This window comes from Terrapene carolina, unplaced genomic scaffold (genome assembly GCF_002925995.2).
Source record: "Terrapene carolina triunguis isolate 2854851 unplaced genomic scaffold, T_m_triunguis-2.0 Scaffold131, whole genome shotgun sequence".
NCBI lineage: Eukaryota > Metazoa > Chordata > Testudines > Emydidae > Terrapene > Terrapene triunguis.
In genome coordinates, this window is record NW_020664482.1 from 22,051,026 (window position 1) to 22,073,770 (window position 22,745).

The window sequence follows — 22,745 nt, forward strand, 5'->3', positions numbered from 1 at the left end:
TTTCTCATTGGAGTCTGTTTTTGAAGTTTTTTTGTTGGAGTATTGCGACTTTGAGATCTGTAATTGAGTGACCAGCAAGGTTGAAGTGTTCTCCGACTGGTTTTTGAATGTTATAATTCTTGACGTCTGATTTGTGTCCATTTATTCTTTTGCGTAGAGACTGTCCGGTTTGGCCAATGTACGTGGCAGAGGGGCATTGCTGGCACATGATGGCATATATCACATTGGTAGATGTGCAGGTGAACGAGCCTCTGATAGTGTGTCACAGAGTTCAGCCACGATAATGTCAAGGCAGACCTGGTGGCTGAACTTTGTGACTTTGTCCTCACCCACAACTATTTCACGTTTGGGGACAATGCATACCTTCAAGTCAGCGGCACTGCTGGACACTACAGTGGTAATAAGCGATGGCCACATAAACACCACCCTATACCGGAAACCTACTGACCGCTATACTTATCTACATGCCTCCAGCTTTCATCCAGACCACACGATCCATTGTCTACAGGCAAGCTCTAAGATACAACCGCATTTGCTCCAACCCCTCAGACAGAGACAAACACCTACAAGATTTCTATCAAGCGTTCTTACAACTACAATACCCACCTGCTGAAGTGAAGAAACAGATTGACAGAGCCAGAAGAGTACCCAGAAGTCATCTACTACAGGACAGGCCCAACAAAGAAAGTAACAAAACACAAGTACTCCTCGTTCTTCTTATTTCAGTAAGTTCCTACAGATATAGTGGGAACCCACCAATGAGGAGTCTTGTTCTCAGCCTGGCCTATGAGGTATATAAACAAATTCCAAGTCAACAAAGGTGGCAGAGGAAGGAAACTGGCATACTGTGTTGTACAGGTAATTTCAATGGGCCCTTAGGGAATCTATGGCCTTGTCTAAAGAAAAGTTGTACCAATTTAAGACAATGTAGTTAAATGAGTGCAGTCTTCTTAGACAAGACCTAAGGAATTTTGCTTGAGTGAGGCTGGAGGCTTCAGGCTTAATAAATATAACAGGCTCTCAAGAAGGCTATGGGCCTGATTCTCCTATTATTCCAGTTCTGTGCTGGTGTAACTCCATTGACATCAGTAGTGTTACTCTTGCTTTACACTGGTATAAGGCAGAGGAGAATCAAATATCTTATAGTTTATATATTTCTTTTATAGAATGAGAACTATGCTGTTGTTTTTTCTTTTTCACAGAATACTACCTGGTGAAGAAACAAGACATTGCAAAACACATTAACACATTTTCCAGGCTGTTAAATGGAAATTTATTTATATTATACTACATATAATTTTACAGCATATTATTGCTGAGGGAAAAAATAAATTTCCCTTTCAGCATTTGTGAAGATTTAATTATTAGTGTGTGCAAAGCACTTTGAGATCCTCAGATAGAGGCACTAGAAAAATGCAAAGTATAATTATTAATGTGGTGTCAATTCCCAATATGCCCTAGTTCACTGGTACTCCTAGAAGAATCCTAGAATCAAATTAAACAAAAGGGATTAGTCAGCAATTGCCTATGCTTAGTTGCCTATTTGTTTTTGGCTAGTCCACTTTCAATTTTGTAGCTGGATATGGATTTACACCACCTTAATTTATTCTAGCACCAGAAAGCTACAGGTATGTGGCAGGAGTCAATTAAGGGAGAAGAACCACTGGATCTAGGAATCAATTGATTTATTGGGGCAACAAATGAAGAAAACAGCTGCCTCAGCCTTAGTGTGGGGCTTGGAAACCCCATCACAGGCCCCTTTGAGAATCTGAACCCTAGATCCCATCTCATCTAGGACTAATATTTAAGTGCCTGAAAATGGGATACAGCTTTCTCAGCCATGCAGTGGCTATGAAAGAATTTTGTAAATCAAAGTCTGACTCTATAATACCTTCCGTAGATGAATAGTCTATTGACTTTGACTGTTGCAGGATGGGGCCCTACATCTGATGCTTTTAAGACTTAGGGTATGTCTTCACTAGCAACGTTAAAGTGGTGCCGCGGCAGCGCTTTAATGTGGCTGTGTAGTCGCGGCACCAGCGCTGGGAGAGAGCTCTCCCAATGCTGTAAAAAACCCACCTCCACGAGGGGAGTAGCTCCCAGAGCCGGTGCATTGTCTACACTGCCACTTTACAGCGCTGAAACTTGCAGCGCTCGAGGGGGTGTGTTTCGCCTAAGGCCTTTTCTACACTACACAGTTTTACACTGAAATGCTCCTCCCACCGATGTAACTCCCCAGCTATGCCAACATAATAAAAACACCTAAAAAATGTTGATTGAGGATTGCCTTAATCCTGCAAACTATATGTGCTTAAATGTTCCCTATCCTACACTCTTTTCACATCCCCTCCATGTGCCTATACATCCCCCCCCACATTTAGATTCCATTATCCTCTGATGTTGTATTCTAATTTTTAAAATTATTAAAATATACTTTGAAACATGTTATTCTATAAAACATCACTAAAGTATTTTTAAACAGAAAAAAATGTCCTTAAAAGAATTGCAGGTACAGGGGAAACTTCAGTAAACTTTAGTGGCTTAAATGTCAATGACCAAAATGAGAGCTTTGGCCTGCTCCAGCCTTCCTGGATTTCATGCAGTTGTGCTGATCATTTGTGAACTAGCCTGCAGGATGTTTAAAAACTCATGAATTTTGTTCAGGTAGAATATTGCATCAGGACATAATACAATTTGTCAGTAGGATTTCCACTTAAAAGGGAGCTTGACCAATGGGGCAAACTCGTGCGTCATGATTTCATATTTGCATTTGTGATCAGACATGATAACATCTGCAGTGTGATGTTTTATGGGTCTCAAAAGTTATTTCAGGCTCCCTCAAGATCACACTAAGTAGACTTGTTGGACATGGGATTACCCTACAGCAACACAGAGGCCCATTGGTGGTTCACTATTCTGTGTCAGCAACTCTTGTCAGGCCTGACATACTCACTACACCTAACACACTGTTGTCACAATCTGTATCTAAAAGGCATCATGTAAAATATCATATAGAAACTGGTAACAGGCTGGTCCTGAAAATCATTACATGGTGTATGTAAGGGGGTGCATACGAAGACTTCTAGATATGTGCTACAAATGTGTTCTTAAATGTATTTGGTAAATAGTATCCTAGCCATGCCTATTCCCGACAAAGGAATGTGGCTCCATATGCTTGAAAATGTCTCTAGTGTAAATTAGGCAAGGTGTGACCAAAGACAAAGAAGAGAACATTTACTTGCAAGGTAAAAAAAAAAAGCCATCAAGAGAGCAAGTGGGGAAAGATAAATACCTAATCTCAATGGAGGATGGAGCCTGTACCCCTGAGTAATCTTCATACTTCTTGAAAAAGCAGGGTCAATTAAGTTTGGGAAGCCAGTGTGGCATCTGCACAAGGAAACAGAAACTTGGGGCTAGTCTACACTGGCGACACTAAAGCACTGCCACGGCAGTGCTTTAACGTGGCTTGTGTAGTCGCAACAGAGCGCTGGAGGAGAGCTCTCCCAGTGCTCTAAAAAACCCACCTCCACGAGGGGTGTAGCTCCCAGCACTGGGGCACTGTCTACACTGGTGCTTTACAGCGCTGCAACTTGCTGCGCTCAGGGGGCTGTTTTTTCACACCCCTGAGCGAGAAAGTTGCAGCGCTGTAAAGCGTCAGTGTAGACAAGCCCTTGGTCTGCACTTACTTTTCAAAGAATACATTTCAAAGGCTGCTTCAGCTATAAAGACAGGAAGTCTGAATCTCCAGTGATAAGCAATTAAATCAACTGATTGTATACAATACTACTGTATTACCAAAGTGTATCAAGTAAGGTCTTCTATGGAAGCCTATGACCCCCTGGTGATTAATGTCTTTGTGAAATGTATGCATTAACACTATCTGAAGGAATTATGGATACTTACTGACATTATGCTTTTAAAGTCTGTGATCAAACACAGAAAGAAACAGGCTTTCTCCCAGATAGGAGGGAAGGCAGCTAGCTATCTGTCTCCAATATAAATTAAGCAGTGTGGAATCAAAACAATGGAAGCCCCATTTACATACGAATTAGCAGGGGATGGGAAGTCCATAGGATGGGAAGAACAGCAGGAAGCCTCCCCGGCTCTTGAAACAGAGACAGTACTTTAGGGTGACAAAAGGGGGGCAAAAAGACATTTGAGTTATCCATCACTTGGGGGACTAATGGGGCCAGAGCTCTTGAAATCACAGCATTTTGGATCCTTCAGCTAAGAGGGCTACAGTCTCTGGAAACTGAGTTTAGTGAGAAACCTGCTTAGGCATCTGAAAGATTGTACAAAGATTGTACCTTGCTGAAATTAAATTTTAGTCCTAGAAGTATATTTTTAGTTTTTGTTTGCTTGCAACCTTTTTTATCTTTATTCCTTATACTTGATATCACTTAATTCTATGTTTTATTGTTAAATAAACTTAGATATCTGGTTAACTTTTATTCAGTACTCAAAGTACATTCACCTGCAAAAAAAACCCAGCACACCTGTCCAATTTTTTTTTTAATATTAACATTTGATGTTTATGCCTGGTCTGTTAAATATGTTTATATAGAGACTTCACTCAATTTAATAAAATCATTAGAAGCAATATATTATAGGTGTTGTAATGATGCTCGCTCTTTAAATAGAAAGATCTGATGACTATATTCCTATATAATGGGTCTCTTTAAACAAAAGCTAACAGTTGTAATGTTTGGTTTGTTTCTCACATTTATATGGCAAGGATTTGTAAACTTGTTAAAGCTTCCTAAATAAATAAATATTTTAAAAAATAGTTCAATTGATTCAGAATTGATTCAGTTCTCTAGTGTAGGCAAGGCGAGACTGGGGAAAGTAGGGAAGGAGATGTGGGGGAATGTGTATGGAAAACAGATGTGGGGCTTTAATGAGGGAAGGAGAGATTGAGGAGACTTGTGGGGGGAATGGGACATCAAAGGGTTTTAGGGAGGGTATGCTGAGGAGATTTATGGGGAGGATGAACACAGACTGACGGCCTTCTGTCATGGGAGGAGAGGTTGGAAGGTTGTGTGTGGGGAGGGATACAATAAGGGGATATGGTGTTAGGATAGAAACACTGAAGGGATTGAGATGAAGTGGGTAGAGATTTAGGGAGAGCTGGGGGATGGGGATCTACAAGGAGAGGATGCAGATCCAAGGAAGGGGTCACTCAGGAGATGTGATGAGACCAGGGAACACTGGAGTGTGTGTGGGAGATGTGGGGGCAGGGGGACACAGTGAAGAGATGTAGGAGTGGGGAACACATGGGGTCACAGGAAGGACTGGGACAGATGGACACACAGGGCTGTGGGGGTCACACAGGGAGGACCGGGGCCAAGGGACCAGCAAGGATGTGGGGGCAGTCAAGGAGGGATTGGGTCTGAGGGATATGCAAGGATATGGGGGGCAGATGGGGATTGGGGCAAGAGGACACATGGGGCAGATGGGGGATTGAGGCAGAGGGACACGCATGGGTGTGGTGGTAACAGGGAGGACGGGGCAGAGGGACACACATGGATGTGGGGGCAGATGGGGACTGGGGCTGAGGGACACACAGGAGTATGGGGGCAGAAAGTGGATTGGGGGCAGGGGGACATGCAGGGGTGTTGGGGGCAGAGAGGGACTGGGACAGGGAGACAGGGTGTAGAGGCATATGGGGATTGTGGGAGGGGGACACGCAGGGATGTGGGGGCAGGGGAACACGAGGGTGTTGGGGGAAGAAGGGATGGGGGCAGGGAGATACACAGGGGTGTGGGGGCAGAGGGGATTGGGGCAGGGGGACACGCAGGGCTGTGGGGGCAGAAGTGGGATTGGGGGCAGGGTGTGGGGGCAGAGGGGGATTAGAAGTAGGGGAACACAGGGTGTTGGGGCAGAAGGGGGTGGGGGCAGGGAGATACACGGGGTGTGGGGGCAGAGGGGATTGGGGCAGGGGGACACCAGAGGTGTGGGGGCATATGGAGATTGGGGGCAGGGAAAATTGGGCGAGGTTTGGGGGGAGAGGAGACAGGGATCAGACAGGGTTCATGGAGAGGTTTGAGGTGCAGGCGGCAGCTGAGGGGATCGGGGAGGGTCAGGGGGACACACATGACTTGTGGGGTGCTGGGACCCCGGCCCGCCCAGGGTCATGCGCCCGGAGCTGGGGGGGCGGGCGCTGGCTGCAAGACCGGGCCGGCCGCGGGGTGCAGGCAGCGCCAGCCGGGGGAGGCAGCCAGGGGCGGGGGCTCGGCAGCTCCAGCCCAGAATAAAGGCGGGCGGCGGGGCCGCAGCTCCGGGGTGGGGTTTGCGTCGTCGCGGGAGAGGCAGACGAGTCCCGTTAGCAGGAAGCGCGGAGTCCGCAGCAGCCGGAGCGGAGGAGCCGAGAGCGCCGTGTCCAGCCCGCCGGGAAGATGCCTAAGACGGTGGGTGCCCGCGGGCGCTGGGCTCGTCCCGCCGGGCTGCGGGGGGCTCGCAGCTGCTGGGGGCGGCGAACGGAAGCGGCCGTCTCCGCTCTGCCCCTGCGGGCCGCTCCCTGCGCAACCCTTCCCCGCCCCGCAGTGCCAGCGGGGCTCTGGCGGGCGCCCGGGGCGAGGGCTGGGGGCGCTGCTCGGGCGGGGCTGGGGGCTCGGGAGGGGGAGCGGAGACTGAGCTCCGTTTCGGGGGGGGGGGGGCAGGGCGGGCCCCCGCCCGGCTCAGCCCTGCCCTCCCCCCGGCCGGGTTCAACTCGGCGTTTCCCTTCTCGCGGCGGGGATTTCACCACCGCTGGCCGGTATCTGATGTGCGGAGCCGGGGTGGGGGTGGTGTCCTCCTGTTAAAACAAGCAACACTCCCTCTTCAGTTGAACTTCGGGGGGGAAAGGGGGTGTCCCTGGGCCCGATGCACAGTCTGCCACCGCTGCCCGGGGGGGTGGGGGATTGGCTCGGGGGGAGACAGCTGTGGCCGAAATCTTGTACCCGTGGGTGCTGCCTTGCCCCGGGATCGATGAAGGGGCGCGCTCTCTGGCTAGCTACTTAGCGAAACAGGCGGCCGGGCCGAGCTTCTGAGTCTCCCGTGAATGATCACAGTCATAGGCGGGAGGAGCTCCTCCGAGGCGTGGACACGCGCTAAAACGTGGGTAGGGCTGTGGGCAGCCATGGTGGACCATGTGCGGTTCCTGCCGGGTTTTCAAACCAAGCCCTGCCCTCCAAAAAGTGTTAATTGGAGGTGGAGTAAATACTGTACCCCCCTCCACCCCCCCCGAGTTCTTATCATACTAGTCAGACTTCCCAGAACAGCGGGGGCGGGGGGTGGGTGGGTGGGTAAGAGTTTCTGCCCTGTAAATGAGGGAGGAGTGAATCTTCAGAAGAGCTGGGCTGTGTTGGCCCAGCTTCCATTGGATGAGCCGCTAACTGTGAGATGACTGTCCATGGGTGATGGGTGTGTGTGGTGGAAATCAGCACTGAGACTTGCTTTTGGCTGCCCTTGGTGGAGGTGGCTGACTGACTAATTGTGCAGTTTTGCAATTCTTATCCTGAAACTACCCACAAGCATTCATTCTTTTTTTCTTCTTTTTGAATCAGACTTTTCTTTCTATCTGTCTCCACCATTGACAGGGCCTTATTCAGCCTACACAAGTTTACAAGCCTTTCTATAACTAACAGGGCTAACCCCTGATACTTGAAGCCTTTCTATAGTTCAGGGATCTTCTTATGAGTGTATTTCCTGAATACAAATTTACTGACCTCTTTAAAGCCAAAGTATAGGGAGTTAAAAATGCATATAGGATGTAGTCTCATAACTCTCAATATGGCTAAATCTCTGCCATAAAGAACATAGGGGTTAGTGTCTTTATAACTCATACTTAAAGTCTCTGTTTGACTGAGTTGCTAGGGAGCCTTGTCCCAACTTGATTCAAAAGTATTTCTTGGCTAAGGAGAACCGAGTGCTTGAGAAAGTTTTGTCAAGTCCATACTTGACTTTCTTTTTGTAGTAGGAGTTTAATGATGAATAAGAAGGATGAGTTTTTTCTATTTTCAATTTCTCTTGCTTGGACTCAGAACTAGTACTTATTTTCCATTACTGGAAAATGGAAGGATCAAACTTGTGGGTCTGAAGATTTTCCTGCAGTTAAAACTTTGTCCTGTTTTTGTTTTTTTTTAAATGTAGTTTGTAGACTAACAGCCCTTTTTTTAAACATAGAAAAACATGCAAGTACCTATATCTAAGGAAGCTACCCTGAACTTATGAAGATAATGTGATTTGGGTTGAAGTACTTCCATTATACTGCAGGAGTTATTGATGGATATGGTTACCGTGCAAACAAGCTGTATCCAGATTTATGTGCCATGTTGTAATAAAGTGCCTGATGCAATTTCAGAATCTCACACACGCCCTAGACTGAGTTCATGTGTTCATTCCGTTGCTTCCCCCTCTTTGCCCAGGGGCTTGATTCTATTTTCAGAGCAATTCAAATAGATGCAGATATGAAAATCCAAGCACTTCATATCTGCTGTATGTTGTAACTTCAGATTCTGAAGCAGATTTAGAAGCTGGCTGTTTAAATGTGCACCTAGCTACCAAAGTGCAGAATTGTGGGCTCATTGGAATGAGGCAATAGCAAGTAGCCAGCTTCCCTCCTGTTTCCTGGCCTGTCTGTTATAATTGCAGACCTAAAATAAAATGACACTTCAGCCTGCATTGCAGATAAATTATAGTTCAAACATTTTCAATCTGTGACTCACAGGAAATATAGGCAAAACTATGTAACCATTTCTCTAGGTGAAAGTAGCACACTATTAGTAGTCATCCTTCTTAAAACTTTTTTAAACAAAATGGCTGAAATTCAAAGGGTAAAATATGAGCTACTTTCTTCCTTCAAATCAAGGTCAAACCTCCTAATAGTTAGACATAGCTGTAGTATGAGTCCCATCGCAAAAATAAATCGTGGAGGAGCCAGTTGGAGCAAACGTTTCAGTGAACACTTCTGGCTGGGCAGGAAAAAATTGATAGAATTTCATCAGACTCTCAGAAAATGTGCTGCTGTGGTCACTGTCTGGTCTAAGCATCAAAGACTGTTACAGTTTTTTTTAAGCATCTACCAGCCAGGCTAAAGTTTAACAGAGCTAGATAGAAATCACTCTTCCTTCAGCCATTCCATCACTTTTTGGAATTGGCCAAATGGCATTAAACTTTGGTGCACTATTAATAGGAAGGAAAGCTCCACTCTGTTAACCCTTGAACTAGTGCTACCTGTGACCTTTGAGATGTACATGGGCTCTCTTTGTCAAGCAGTCAGCATATTTGTGATCAAGGGCGGGAAATGGCTCCCAAGGGCTGGTCCCAAGAAGATTTGTTATGGGGTGGTGGCTGGCACATTGGTGTTTATACAGGATATGTAGAAAGTCCATTGTGAAAATGCCTGCTAATCCTGCCAGACTCTTGGGGAAAACTGCATCTGGCTTCACAGCTGAATTTAGAGAGCTATCCTAAACGGGTGTTGCTTCTGGCTCACCATTGTTCCTTGTTCTGAAAGATCTGCGTGATGTATGCAGTGTAAGCAGTTAAGGATTACATGAAAGAGTAGGCTATATGCTTTTTTTTGTTCCCACATATTGGAGGAGATGGTTGACTGTTTAAAGGCTTTCCCAAGTCATCCAAAGCACTGAAGACTCTTCCCCTTTGTCATTAGAGCCTTGCTTATTGGCAAAGAGTGGGAGCTGGTCTCATTGTGACTGGCTAGTGCTTCTGTCACTCTAACCATTTCATGCTTGGTAGAGCTGAACACTACACTCTGTTCCAGAACCTAATTGAGGTGAGTGAGCTGTCACTGTGAAAGCTGGTTCAAAACCTCATTTAATAACTTAAAGCTATTAAAAGGAGCTTACCTGTGGGGGAAGCATTGCTTCATAGAGCTAGTATTTTTCTCGTGTTTCTACTAAATGGGGACATAAGGAGTTAGATTTACTGTCACTGACCTTGGCTTGTAAATGGGAAAAAAAATAAACTAGCTCTGATTTACTTTTGAGTGGATTACCAGGTCCAGTGTAACAAACATAAGCATAAGTCCCACACAAATATTCATTTAACTTGGATGTTAGTGATTCTATCTTACTCTGTAAAGACAGTTGGGCCACTTAAAACTTGTTGCTCATCATCACTATGTCTTAAACAGCTCAGTTCTTAATCACTCTACAACCTCATTTACACCACAGGGGAATGGGATTAGCCAGAACTGGCTTTTCACAGAACAGTGGCTCTTGTAGACCAGGCCCAATCATTTTATAAGCAAGGCCTGGGCTAGTGCTCATCTGCTTTTTGTGTTAGCAGCATTTAAATGTTGCTGGCTGGTAGATGGAGTCTCTAGGGCATTAGCCCTTTAGTACCCTCTAACCCAAAATGTCCATGCAAAGAAAATCTAATTGGAGAAATATGGAAGCTTTTAATAAAAGAAAATGGGGAAAACTTTTTCACCATTTTACTAATTTGTCAGTTTAAGCCTTTTTTCCCTGAAGAGTAATTAATTTTGTGGCCTTTGGTTCACTATTCTATATTCCCACTAATCCAGTATAGCAAAACTGCTGCTTAAGGTCCTTATAATGGCCGGTGTTCCTTTTTTGGTTAAAATTGGTGGCCCTTGACTTTGTCACTCTTAAATATCCTTGTGGCTTCTTCCGTTGTGATTCTCCAATATTGTATATACTTTTTCTCTTGCTGCCTCCTTTCCAAACAATACTGACCAAGTTTCTCTAACATTCTTTGAATCACTGAATTTTCTTGCTCTGACAATCTGTTCAAATCTTAATGGTACAGTAACTGCATACAGTGTTATACATGTACTTGACTATTTTATACAGTTACAGAATTTACTCTAAGACTTGACTTTGGGGGTCTAGTGAGAGGCAACCATATGAAATGCCTGGTGAATTATAATAGACAAATTCTCTGCACCTCTGGAGATCTGGGTTCAAATCCTGATGTGTTGCCAAGGAACATTCAAGGCATCCCAAATATCTTGTCTTCTGTCTTAACTAATACAGAACAAAAGGGTTTCCATTCTGAGGCTCCTTATGACTTGGGAGTCTTGTCTAACTTTGAAAAGTGCTGTCTAAGCATTGATCTAGCTTGGCTGCCTGAATCACTAGCTTGTTATGCAAACTCAAGTTGCAATCTATTGTCCCTCTGCTCTGCAGTCTATCTGATAGGGCCTAAAATGAAAAGGCTGCATTGAGAGCCTCCAAAGAACTTCCTTTTCAGGGAAATCTATTAGATTGCCCGAGGCATCTGGGAATTTCAAATACTTTTTTTTTTAACTTCAAATTGTATTGGGTTATGATTGGCTACATCTAAAACAACATATTCAGGTATGGTACCCTACCAGTATACAATTGATTTGTTTTGGTACAGTAACAAACTCCTGTGGCAAACATAATTGTTTTATTGAAAATTCCCTTCTCCCTTCCTGTCCCATTGCCTCTCTTCCAGCAAAATGACTAACACGGACTATCTGGAAATAGTGGTGTATTAAGAAATTTGTCTTTATTTTAGAATTTTTAAATGGGGGTAAAATCAAGCACTCTGACTAAAATGTCTCCATTAATAAAACTTTATTACCCCAAAATCCTTTAATACTTGTGATGGGCAAAAGAAGTGGAAGCTGAATGGTCAAATGACAAAAGGGCTGATTATTTTGCAGATCAGCAATCTCTGAAATGTTAATCCCTTTGGAACAGCAGTTATCATGGTTTCTTGGTGCTGCAGGCATATTTGGGTTCTGTATTGCATCTTGTATATAATGTGCAGTTGTACCTATGCACAGTGGGGTGAGCTGAATGGACTCAAAACAGTATTAACTAGGATTTTCTGGACTCTGGCATTTAAATAATACACAGGGGGTTACAAAATCCAGTTGATGGGTAAAATAACATTGATTTGTTTAATAAGTTCTGGTGCATTTTTCCTCACACACAAGCCAGTGGCAGGGCAAGTTTCCCTTACAACCTCAGCCTCTGCCTGAGTGCCTCAGCATTGATTTAGAATGGTGTCTGGTGGTGGGAATGGGAATTCAGTCATTCAACCAAATTCTTGGTTGCGACTAACAAAAGGGGGACTACTTATCAATGTCTCTTAATAGTGGGATAGCCTAGTACCATCAGATGACTTGAAAAAAATCATCTTTAAAACAAAGTCCTACGGTATGTTCCCTCTTTGGCTGGGTGGGGTTGGGGATTAGGAGAGGAGGGAGAAGTAGAATTCTACAAGAGCTTCCTTCTAAATCCCCAAAAGTCTGAAGCTGAATAAATTTGGTTTGGGTTCTTGTGGCAAATCTAATCTCCAAAATGACCAAACCAATTAAAGTTACATTTTGTTGCATATCTAACTTCCCTACAGCATTTCGTCCTTACTCTCCCTTCTGAAAAGAGAACCCTTTTGGATAGCATATCTGGCTGGCCATGTCATGCAGAGAACCACCGTGCAAAAGCAGAATTCCAGACCTGACCCTTCTGAGTAGTGACCAAAAGTTATCACTAACATCTTTTCATATCTGACTTTTGAAATACATTCATGGTCTTTGTTCACTTCTTGGACAAGTGTCCACCTGGCAAATCGCCACTATAACTGATCCCCTTAGCCTCCACAGAAGTGGCAAAAAATTGATGAGCCGGAGCCTGAACTCCCCCATCCCCCTGCACTTCTGGACCTTGGCTACCACAGACTATTCTAGGTTCTCTAAGAACATAATGGCTAGATCAGTGTTGAAGCATACTTAAAAAGGCAGCATGGGTATGCTTTCACAGCTGCTATTCATACCATAATTCTGTGGAGAAACAGAACACTTAATTCCCAAGGATTGCTAATCCAGCACCTCTCTCAAACACCAGAGTATTTTCTTCCAATTGAATTGCAGGCAATTCCTTCCTTGGAGCAGCAGGGGTTGAAGTGCTTTCTCTGTCATGCTGACTCTGTTGCTTCTTCATATGTGTCTGATTAATCCCCTCTGAAGGTAAAGAATAGTCTGTTTTAAAAAAAAAAAATGAAATATCCCTGCTTAAGATGCCTTAATATGGACTCCTTTTTGACAGGAAATGGCACAGCTGCCTCAAGAGGAAGCTCTCTGTTTCAGATGTCTCATGTATAATATTTGGTGTGAAGCAAAATCTTGCTGCGCAGCTCTGCATAGCTCGCTTAGCCCTGTGCAACTAGCAGGAAGTACAGCTAGTTAGCCAAAACTTCGTAAGGTGAAGGAGGGACTCCTTATTAGCCTGTTGTGACTTATTTTTAAAGCTGCTTTTTCATCATGAGCTGCTGGCATCTGAGCATCTCTGCTCTCAACTGACTGATATTCTTCACTGTGAGATTTGATGTCTGAGAGGTGCCTTCTGGCTCCACTCCAGCTTCTGAAGGAAACTGATGACTAAAGGCTTCCTCTGAGCCACGTCATCTCCTGGACCCTTTCCTGGCTTGGTACCACTCAAACAGCCTTATTTGGCTGACTTTCTTTTTCTTCCTCTGTGTGCAGCCAAAGGGCCTCCCTGATTTTTGCACAATAAAGCTGCTGTTTGAGATTAATCATAACCCTAACGGTTACAATGAGGCCTGCTTGGAGAAGGGCTCCAAGATTCTCACAACTCTGTGGGTATGTCTACACAGCAACTAGACATTCATGGCTGGCCTGTGCCAGTTGACTTGGGTTCGGGCTGTGAGGCTGTTTCATTGCTATGTAGACTTCTGGGTGTGGGCTGGAGCCCAAGCTCTGGGACTCTACTGCCTTGCAGGGTCCTAGAGCCTGTGGTCCAGCAGAGTCCAGAAGTCTCTACAGCAGTGGAACAGCCCCACAGCCAGAATTGACTGGCATGGGCCAGCCATGAATGTCTAGTTGCTGTGTAGACATACCCTGTATGTTACCTCAGGCTCTCTTTTTTTCCCTCCCCCACCCCCAGAAGTATCTCATTCACATGCTTGCTTTTAATGTGGTGCGCCAAACTCTTCAGGGGGCCTCTGTAGTAGAGTTAGCCCCACCCACCCCAAAAAGCCCCCACCCAGGAATAATTCAATTTAGTGGTTTGCTTTTCCTAAGGGATGTGTTAGAACAACAGAAGACCTGTGGACTAGATTCGCTAAATGCCATATTAGTGGCTTGTATTTTTACAGTGATCTTACGCTTCTAAAGCAGCCTGAAGTTTAAGTCTAATGCTTGTGGGTTTTTTTGTGAATTGTTTCACAAAAGCACTTCCGTGGCTTAAACCTTATTGAAAACTGACTTCAACTGTGGCATTGCTGAATGGTCTGGGTGTATAAACCCATCCATCTGACTGCAATAGCTAATGCTGATTCTCTTTTGCTATAATGCTTAATATATCTTCCAACTCCACTGCCAAATATTTGTAGAAAATAAGTCATTGGCAAAGGGGGGTGGTGGTGGTGGTGGTGATGATGATAAAACCATAGCTCTAGAGAGGAGGAGGAGGAGAATCAGCTGCAACTGTTCTGAATTTTGGTAACTGAAATTAAGCAAGATTCTTAGGCTTTGAAACCCTCCCTCTTCCCCCACCCCACCCTGTGTAGCTGTAACATATTGTGGGGGAGATCCAACATTTGCTGTCTTACTGCCCAGCCATAGGATACTCTTTAGTCTACCTTCACCTAGGTACCTCTCTCTTACCCACAGATTTGGGTGTCATAATGGCCATCCTGATTTGGGTTTTTAAACTTGATGGTACAAGCTGACTAAATACTAATCTGGATCTTTTGAGGACAGTGGGATGGCTCCTGCAGGAATCTGCAGACTTAAATTACAGCAGCACCCAAAGTTGTGCTAGTTGCCATACAAACCTGTAAGAAAACAGTCACTGTCCTGAGGAGCTTACTTTGTAGAAGGACAAGTGTCTGAAAGGTGGGGAAAGTAGAATGAATGTATACACTGTGGGGGTGGGAGTGTCTGGCAGTATCCAGCTGCTTCTTCCACTAGCCCAGGGGTGGGCAAACTATGGGCCAGGGGCTGCATCCGGCCCTCCAGACATTTTAATTCGGCCCTTGAGCTCCTGCTGGGGAGCAGGGTCTGGAGCTTGCCCTGCTCTGTTGCTCCAGCCAGGGAGGGGGGTCAGGGGATTGCCTCACTCCACGTGGCTCTTGGAAGCAACAGCATGTCCCCTGTCCACCCCCTACATGTAGGGGCAGCCAGGGGGCTCTGCACACTGCCCCCACCCCAAGTGCTGCTCCCACAGCTCCCATTGGCCAGGAACCACAGCCAGTGGGAGCTGCAAGGGCAGCACCTGCAACAGGGCAGTGTGCAGGGCCACCTGGCCACACCTCTGCATAGAGCTGGAGCGGGGACATGCGGTGGCGGCTGCTGCTTCTGGGAGCTGCTTGAGGTAAGCACTGCCCAGAGCCTGCACCCCTGCCCAGCCCTGATCCCCCTCCCACCCTCTGAACCCCTCAGTCCCAGCCCAGAGCCCCCTCCTGCACCCTGAAGTCCTCATTTTTGGCAACACCACAGAGCCCACGCCCCCTGCTGGAGCCCACACCCAACCCACAATTTCATGAGCATTGATGGCCTGCCATACAATTTCTATACCCAGATGTGGCCCTCAGGCCAAAAAGGTTTCAGAGTAGCAGCCGTGTTAGTCTGTATCTGCAAAAAGAACAGGAGTACTTGTGGCACCTTAGAGACTAACAAATTTATTAGATAGTCTCTAAGGTGCCACAAGTACTCCTGTTCTTTTTTCAGGCCAAAAAGTTTGCCCACCCCTGCACCAGCCATTAGTAATTAGTAGCTTAAGAGCAGGAATTTGAATGGAGAGGTTAGTTGCTGTGCAGATCAGTGAAGGGAGTTGTGGGAAAGAAAGCATGAAGTGAAGACTGTTGGGGAGGGTGGAAGAGGAGAAACAAGGCATCAAAACTGGCATTGCTGGAACAGAGGTACAATGTGGTAAGAGACCTGGGTTTAACTTCAGTAATGTGGTATGTGAATCCCACAAAATACAGACTGGACTATAAATTTGGTAAATGACCCAGACCCCTTGCCTGTTGCAGCCCCTTAGCAAGCAACAATTCAGAATCTCCTTGAGATCCCTTGCATACTTTAAAGAAAGCTCTTAACTCTGCTCCAGAAACAAACTAGATTATTCCTTGAAGCTATGAGACATGTCTGACACTGAAAATCACTAACCCAACCCCTCTCGTCCTCCCTCTTGCTTTACCACTATGAATCACTGCCCTCTTTCCTCTGGCTAGGAAGGTCTCATTAACTTGAGGAAATTATTCAATATAGGAAAAATCCAGCAGTGAGTAGTCTCATCAGTGATGTAGTAGTTATTTAAAACTTTATGGTTTCATGTGGCTTAATATAATGCATCAAAAGCTGTGCCAAACTCATCCCTGATGTAACTTTTGTTTACACTAAGAATGAATTTGGCCCCTTAATTTTATTGTCTGTTCTAGGGCTTGTCAATTTCCCATGTAGACCAGCAGAAATATAGCAGTATAATTATACTACTAAATAGGTAGCAACACTGACAAGAATTTAGATTTAAAAAAAAAATACTTGGCATGGCAATTGGCGCAATTCCAGAATCTGGTCTTTTTAAAACGATCTAAATAAATGCATTAAGAAATATGTATGTGTTTTAGGTCTGTCTGGAGCAGGCTGGAAAATGGAAGCTGCTAGAGTTTGCAAAGTATTTTCATCTCCCCCTTTTCTCTACTAAATCTTGACATTTTTTTCTACCTGTTTACATGCTGGGTGCAGAAGTCATTGGTATTGTAAAAATCTGCAGTCCTTTGTACAGCCTTTTGACTGGTATACTTTCACCACAGGAAAATTCCTCTACTTTAATATCCTTGTATCTCATACTGGGATGGGTGTCTGTTTGGCTTTTTTAATTGATACAAAGTGGTATTTCTGAGGAACATAGAGGCACTTAAAGAAGCTATAGTGAAATGAGACAAACTTCAATGCACTTCTGGAAAGTTCCTGCAGTTTTCCTTTAAACTTAATCAGTGTTCAGGATGCTTTGGCTACTTAGAGTTTCAGGAAAAGTGCAGATCCATGAGCTCTTAATTTAAACTACTATGTCCTATAATGCAAGCACTCTTTTACTGTTCAACCTGTGTGCAATATACAGATGGGTTTTATGACTGTGGTCTCTGAAGGAAATAAACTGTATCTGATAAACCAGTTAGCACAGCCCTCATTAAGCTCTTCTTGCTGAGATAGAGCTGCTGGTGAACACAGCTCATGAAAACAAAATTTAAGCCACTGTCCAGATTGCGTGTTAATCTAAAGGATAGATGGGAGAATACAGTACTTTGTAGAGATAGTAAATTTTATCAAAGTCTTAATTTTATCAGGAAGTTCATAATACAATGATGGGGCATTTAAAATGCCTAAATTTTGACATTGGAAAAATATGGTTACCGAATGAACAGTTTAACTACAAAATACATCCTTCAAGGATTACTTTAAAGATTACATTTAACAAAATGGGTATACCAATTGATAAGGTACCATATATATTTCAGTAATCAAGATCAGGTTAATGGAATGTTCAACTTTATTGAAATCTGCAGCTATTTGGAGGGTAAAGGGGAAACAAGTAACAGTGTAGGAAAAAATTGTCTCAACTGTGTCCCATAATATAATCGTTGGAGTGTTGGGGGGGGGGAATTGTATTAAGAAAGGAATTGCTCCTTGAAAAAAAGACTATTGTATACCTACATGCTAACTACATTCTGTTGTGGAGGGTGAAGATAGTGGAAGATAGCCAAGTAGGATAAACTAGCATAACCTTCTACTATTTTGCATTACAAAGTCAGCCATGGGCTGCTTTTAAAGTTTCTGATGGATTTAAAAAAACCGTTTTGGTGACTCTCTTCTGTTTATTTACTAGTTCTTAATTCCCTCCATGTTGCAGTACTCCAAAGAGGCTTAGTCCAGGTTTGTCAAGAAAATAGATTTTAAAAAAGCAGTCTGGACTGACTTTATACTGAGTTGAATTCTGCAGAGTTTGGATTCCTAAAACTGGATCCAAACAGTAAACTACCTACTGAAAGACAGTAAGGATCACTGGCTGTGCAGACAGGCATTCACTTAAAGAAAAACTGCATTAAGCTCACAGTTTGCTAGCCAGCAGTTTAAGGACTCACTTCACACTTGCTATAGTTTATAAAGAGTGTCTGCTGTAGCACTTGTAAGGATTTGAAAACCAGGCATTAAATCTGGTCTTTCCTTTTCAAAGAGCCATATTTGACTACAGCACATGTGAATGGATTTCCACTAAGGGCTTGTCTACACTGCAACTGTTGTCAAAACTTTTTGTCTTTCACAGGTACTTAAAGCCCCTCCCCCCCACCCCCAAAGACAAAAGTTTTGCCGATGCAAGTGGCAATGTGAAGGCTCTCCTGCAGACAAAGCTACTGCCGCTCGCAGGGCTGGAAGTATTTTTGCCGACAAAATACCAATCAGGAGCATTCACACATGCTGACTTCTAGCAACAAGGCTGTGTCGACAGCCTTGTTGCTAAAAGCTGCATAGTGTAGACCAGCCCTAAGGCAGTGATGCCCAACCTTATTACACAGGAGAGTCACACAAACCTAAGCATAACCTTGTATGGGCCAAACATTAAAATATGTGGAATCTAAGATTTTAAAGTCACCTGTATTGATTTATATTCAGTTCAGCTTGTTTCATATGTATTAGGTTGTTTATATGTAGTGTTTGTTTACATTTGTGTAAACTAAAATGATGTAAACATGATAGCAAAAGGCTAATGAATCTGCCATTAGTATATTGTGTTGATGCAGGCTCTGGGTTTTATGATATGCTTTGGTGGGCCATAGATTGGGCACCCCTGCACTAAGGGAACAGCAAGTTTGAGGTGGGGAGGGGGTAGTATTATGTAACCGGTTTCCAAAATGGTTTGGGTGAGGTGAGAGGGAATTATTCGATTTCTGCACATTACAAGTCTTATGGCTTCTGAAGATATGATGTGCAATTAGATTTTGGTATCAACCCTGTAATTGGAACATAGCTTAATCCAATATCTTTGCTTTCTCCTGAAGGACACCTGACCCACCTGATGAGCTTCACAGGGCTGGTAAAATAATGTCGAAAGTAATTCCGTAATATATTCACCAAAAGCAGTGAAATGGATCTGTTTGTAGGATAATTGTCATCCAGTCAGGGAGCAGAAGCTTTTATTGTATCCGTTAAGTGACCACTCATGCACAACAAATCAATAATTACAGTGAAAAGTTTGCAAACAGGGTGAAACTTTTTTATGTAAACTATTCAGTGAATACTTATGAATAATTACATTCCTAGTAATCTGGCTCAGTGCATGAACAGAAAGAAGATGAATATTCATTTGATTATAAATTGATCAGCTTTGCTTGTTTTAGATGTTTTCAAAGGACTGGCATCCCATTAAAACTGGAAAATGGTAGGAATTATACTGCAGTCCTGCAAATATGAATGTCTCAGATGTTAAAGATTTTTGAGGGTTGTGCAGACTTGCTCATGGAGGGTGATTGCAAACTGCAAATATTCTTACCTGTTAAGACCACAGTTCAGTACTCTAGATTTATCTTGCTGCTGTTAATGCCATCAGGCAAACTCTTGGTGAGCAGGGAGTAACATGTTCTTTTTATCAGAGTTATGATGGTATCAGTAACATGAAAAACCTTAACTTATTTTCTGAGAATAAGAAAAAAGTATCCTTCTTTTTTTTTTTTTTTAAAGCTGAAGCATGCTGTCATTTGGCCCATATGCCTTCCAAAACTGACAGCACATTGTATTTTCATCTTTTAAAACCTCTTTTAAAAGCATATTGCTTTAACTTTTAAGTGAGCTGCTCAAGAACATAGAAAACTGGAAGTTCCGTATTTCAATCGATAATTCTTGAATTGGTGTGTCTGTGAGAGTCTTCATGGTTTCTATCTGGGTTATTGCTTGGTGTAGTACCAGTTGCTGTGGTGTGAGTGTCTACAGTAGTACACTTCTACTTATCTGCAGTAACTGTAGAAAAATTAATACTGAAAGAGGGAAGGATTGTAATGCCTTGTACCTCACTGTCTCTTTTGGCTTGGGACTAATAACCTTTGGCACGTCACATGTTCTCAAGCAAGTCCCATCAGAAATGGTGCATCAATTTGCATACCCCCATGTCCAAACAGAGGATTGGATTAGGATCTTTCATAACCCTCTTAGGAAAAAGTTCCTCTTTTCTTTATCTCTGTAACATGTGTGCTAAAGTGCCTGTCCTGAGCTATAAGTGCCTCTGGCATAACATAAAAATATAACAAGACAAATGACCAAATGCTGATTATTCTACAATTTTGGGATGAGTAACCAAAGATGAGGTGAAATACTAACAAACTCCACTCCTTACTCAGACCCCCAAACTCTATCTTTAACCAGGAAATGGTTGAGATACTTGCCTCTTTTGCCATATTCAAACAACTGACCAATGCTAAATCACTAAGATGGGGAAATTTGACACACAATCCTTGCAATGTTTCAAGCTCTCTACCTGTGTGGGTTAATTTGGTTTTACCAAATGTAATGTGTGTAGCCTTCTGAATTGGTGCTATATTTTGCTCTTTGTATGGGTGTTAACCAAGCATAGCCACTTCTGTCAATAAGGACCAGTGCAGCTTGTTCAGGGGCAACCTGTAGCTACTGGTCTCAGCTCTGTGTTGGTGGTCTCCTTGCACCTACTGTGAAACAAGTTGCATTTGTTTTCTGTATGACTTCTTAAACATTCCAGTGTGGAATTCTTAAATTTAATTGCACATTAGAAACTAGCTTCACTAGTCATGAGCATAAAACCACTCAGCAAGTAGGTTTGACTTGCAAATAAGGAATGTTTCTTACTCCTCCTCTTAAGAGCTGCATTTTGCTTCTGTACTTAAAAATAAGTATGAAAGGTGGTCTTCATTCCAGCTGAAATATTTCCTTTTTCTGAAAGGTATGACAAATACTCGAGTGGCCATACTCTGCCAAACAGGAAGCTTGCGCCAGCAACCTTTAAAGTAAACTTGTTGCTGTGCACACATGTGCAACCCCTTCTCTCAATACCCCTAAACTGATACTAGGACATGGGTTTAGACTTAATGCTACTGCTGTAGTGTTCACAAACTCTAGTGAAATATACTTCAGCATGCCTAAGCATTTCTCTCCAACCACCCTCTTTCAGTTGCTTGCAACTTTCTGAATATCAACTGCTGGATGAAATGTTCTTAGCTTGATACCTGCATGAGGATAGGACTCTGTGTGTGGAAGACAGGGGAAAAGCTGGGCTAGCACTGTTATAAGCAGCCTCTTCAAACAGGTCTAGTACCAGAATGGTTGGAGAGAGTCAACATTTAGCAGAGAATTGCCTTGAAGATGTTTCTTCAGTGTTTTAATTGGAATGGTTTTTGATTTGGCCCTGTTGAGTTTGAAAATCATCCATGGCTTAGGGATAGAGTAACTTTTTAACAATAGAAGTCCTTTAGGACATTTAATAATAAAAGGAAAAAAAGGACTGTAGCACTGTTTGCCTCTAGTCTAGCATGGTGAGTTCTGGTATTTTTGTATAATTTTTTTTGTATGAATTAAGGGATTAACTTTCATTGAAAATAGCCAGATATTGAGCAGGCTGCCTCTGCTATCCAATTCATTTTCTTAGGACATGTCTGCACTCCAAACACAGCTGCAGTGCTGGAGCTATCGTGCCATAGAGTAGATGCTTCCTACATTTATGGAAGGGATTTTTCTGACACTGTAGGTAATCCCAGCCACCTAAGTGGCAGTAGCTAGGTTGACAGATGAATTCTTCTGTTGACTAGCCAGTACTACGCTGTGGATTAACTATGGTGCTTGGGGGAGGGAGGGAGGTATGTGTGAATTTTTCGGAACCCGTGGGGCACCCCCCCAGCAGTGTAACTAGGTGGATCTAAATTTTAGGGGTAGGCCAGGCTCAGTCTTGAACTCCCACAGCCCTTGTTCCTCCAGCCTCTAACACAGTGGTCCCCAATGTGGTGCCCGCAGGCACCAAGGCACCCACCGGGGCATTTATGTGCACCTGCCTAGTGCCCAGCAGGGGAGAGAAGCTGCGGCCCCGCGCCTGCCAGGGACAGAGAACTCTAGGGCTGCAAGCTGCGGGCGCCGGTGTTCTCTGTCCCCGGCAGGCGCGGGGCTGCAGCTTCTCTCTGGCTTCTTGAAGCCACGGCCCCGTGCCTGCGGGGACAGAGAACTCCAGGGCTGTGGGTGCCGGTGTTCTGTCCTTGGGGCTTCTCTCAGGTTTCTCTCTGCACTGCCCAGAACTGCCTTTTGGCTGTGGAAACTGTTACTTTGTTTTTAAGATGGAGAGTGCCTGTGTGATACTGTAGCATGTGCTTGTTGTGAGTTCTGTCTAAACTGATTCAATTTAATCTGTTGCATTGTTCAAATACAATGAATGAACATGAGACTTCACAATGACTCATGCAGCAGGTGCTTTCCCCCACCTCTTATTGTCTGTCTACTAGCTTTGGTTTTGGATTTCCCTTCAGGGCCCCATCCCAACTGACTAAGAAGTTATAGGTGGTTGTGTGAGAGCACTTTTCCCTCTTCTCTCCCCCACCCATGGAGGGGTCTTGGAACACCGTCTAAGCCCTCATCTTTGGGAGAGAGACTTCCTTCTAACTACCAGACTGGACTTTTATAGTGATCACCAAACTTCTGGGTATTTTGCTGTAACTCTGTGTGTACACACACACACACACACACACACACACACACACACACACACACACACACACAC

General features: G+C 44.0%; 1 protein-coding gene across 1 annotated transcript in view; it reads left to right on the top strand.

The window, feature by feature from the left end:
* Positions 1-6,271: 6,271 nt before the first annotated feature.
* Positions 6,272-22,745, top strand: part of MSN (moesin) — a 70,385-nt gene continuing 53,911 nt past the window's right edge. Inside the window, exon 1 of the mRNA XM_024197324.3 lies at positions 6,272-6,407. Within this exon, the coding sequence (XP_024053092.1) occupies positions 6,396-6,407 (12 nt within the window). The 5' untranslated portion in view covers positions 6,272-6,395. The remainder of the gene's footprint in view (positions 6,408-22,745) is intronic.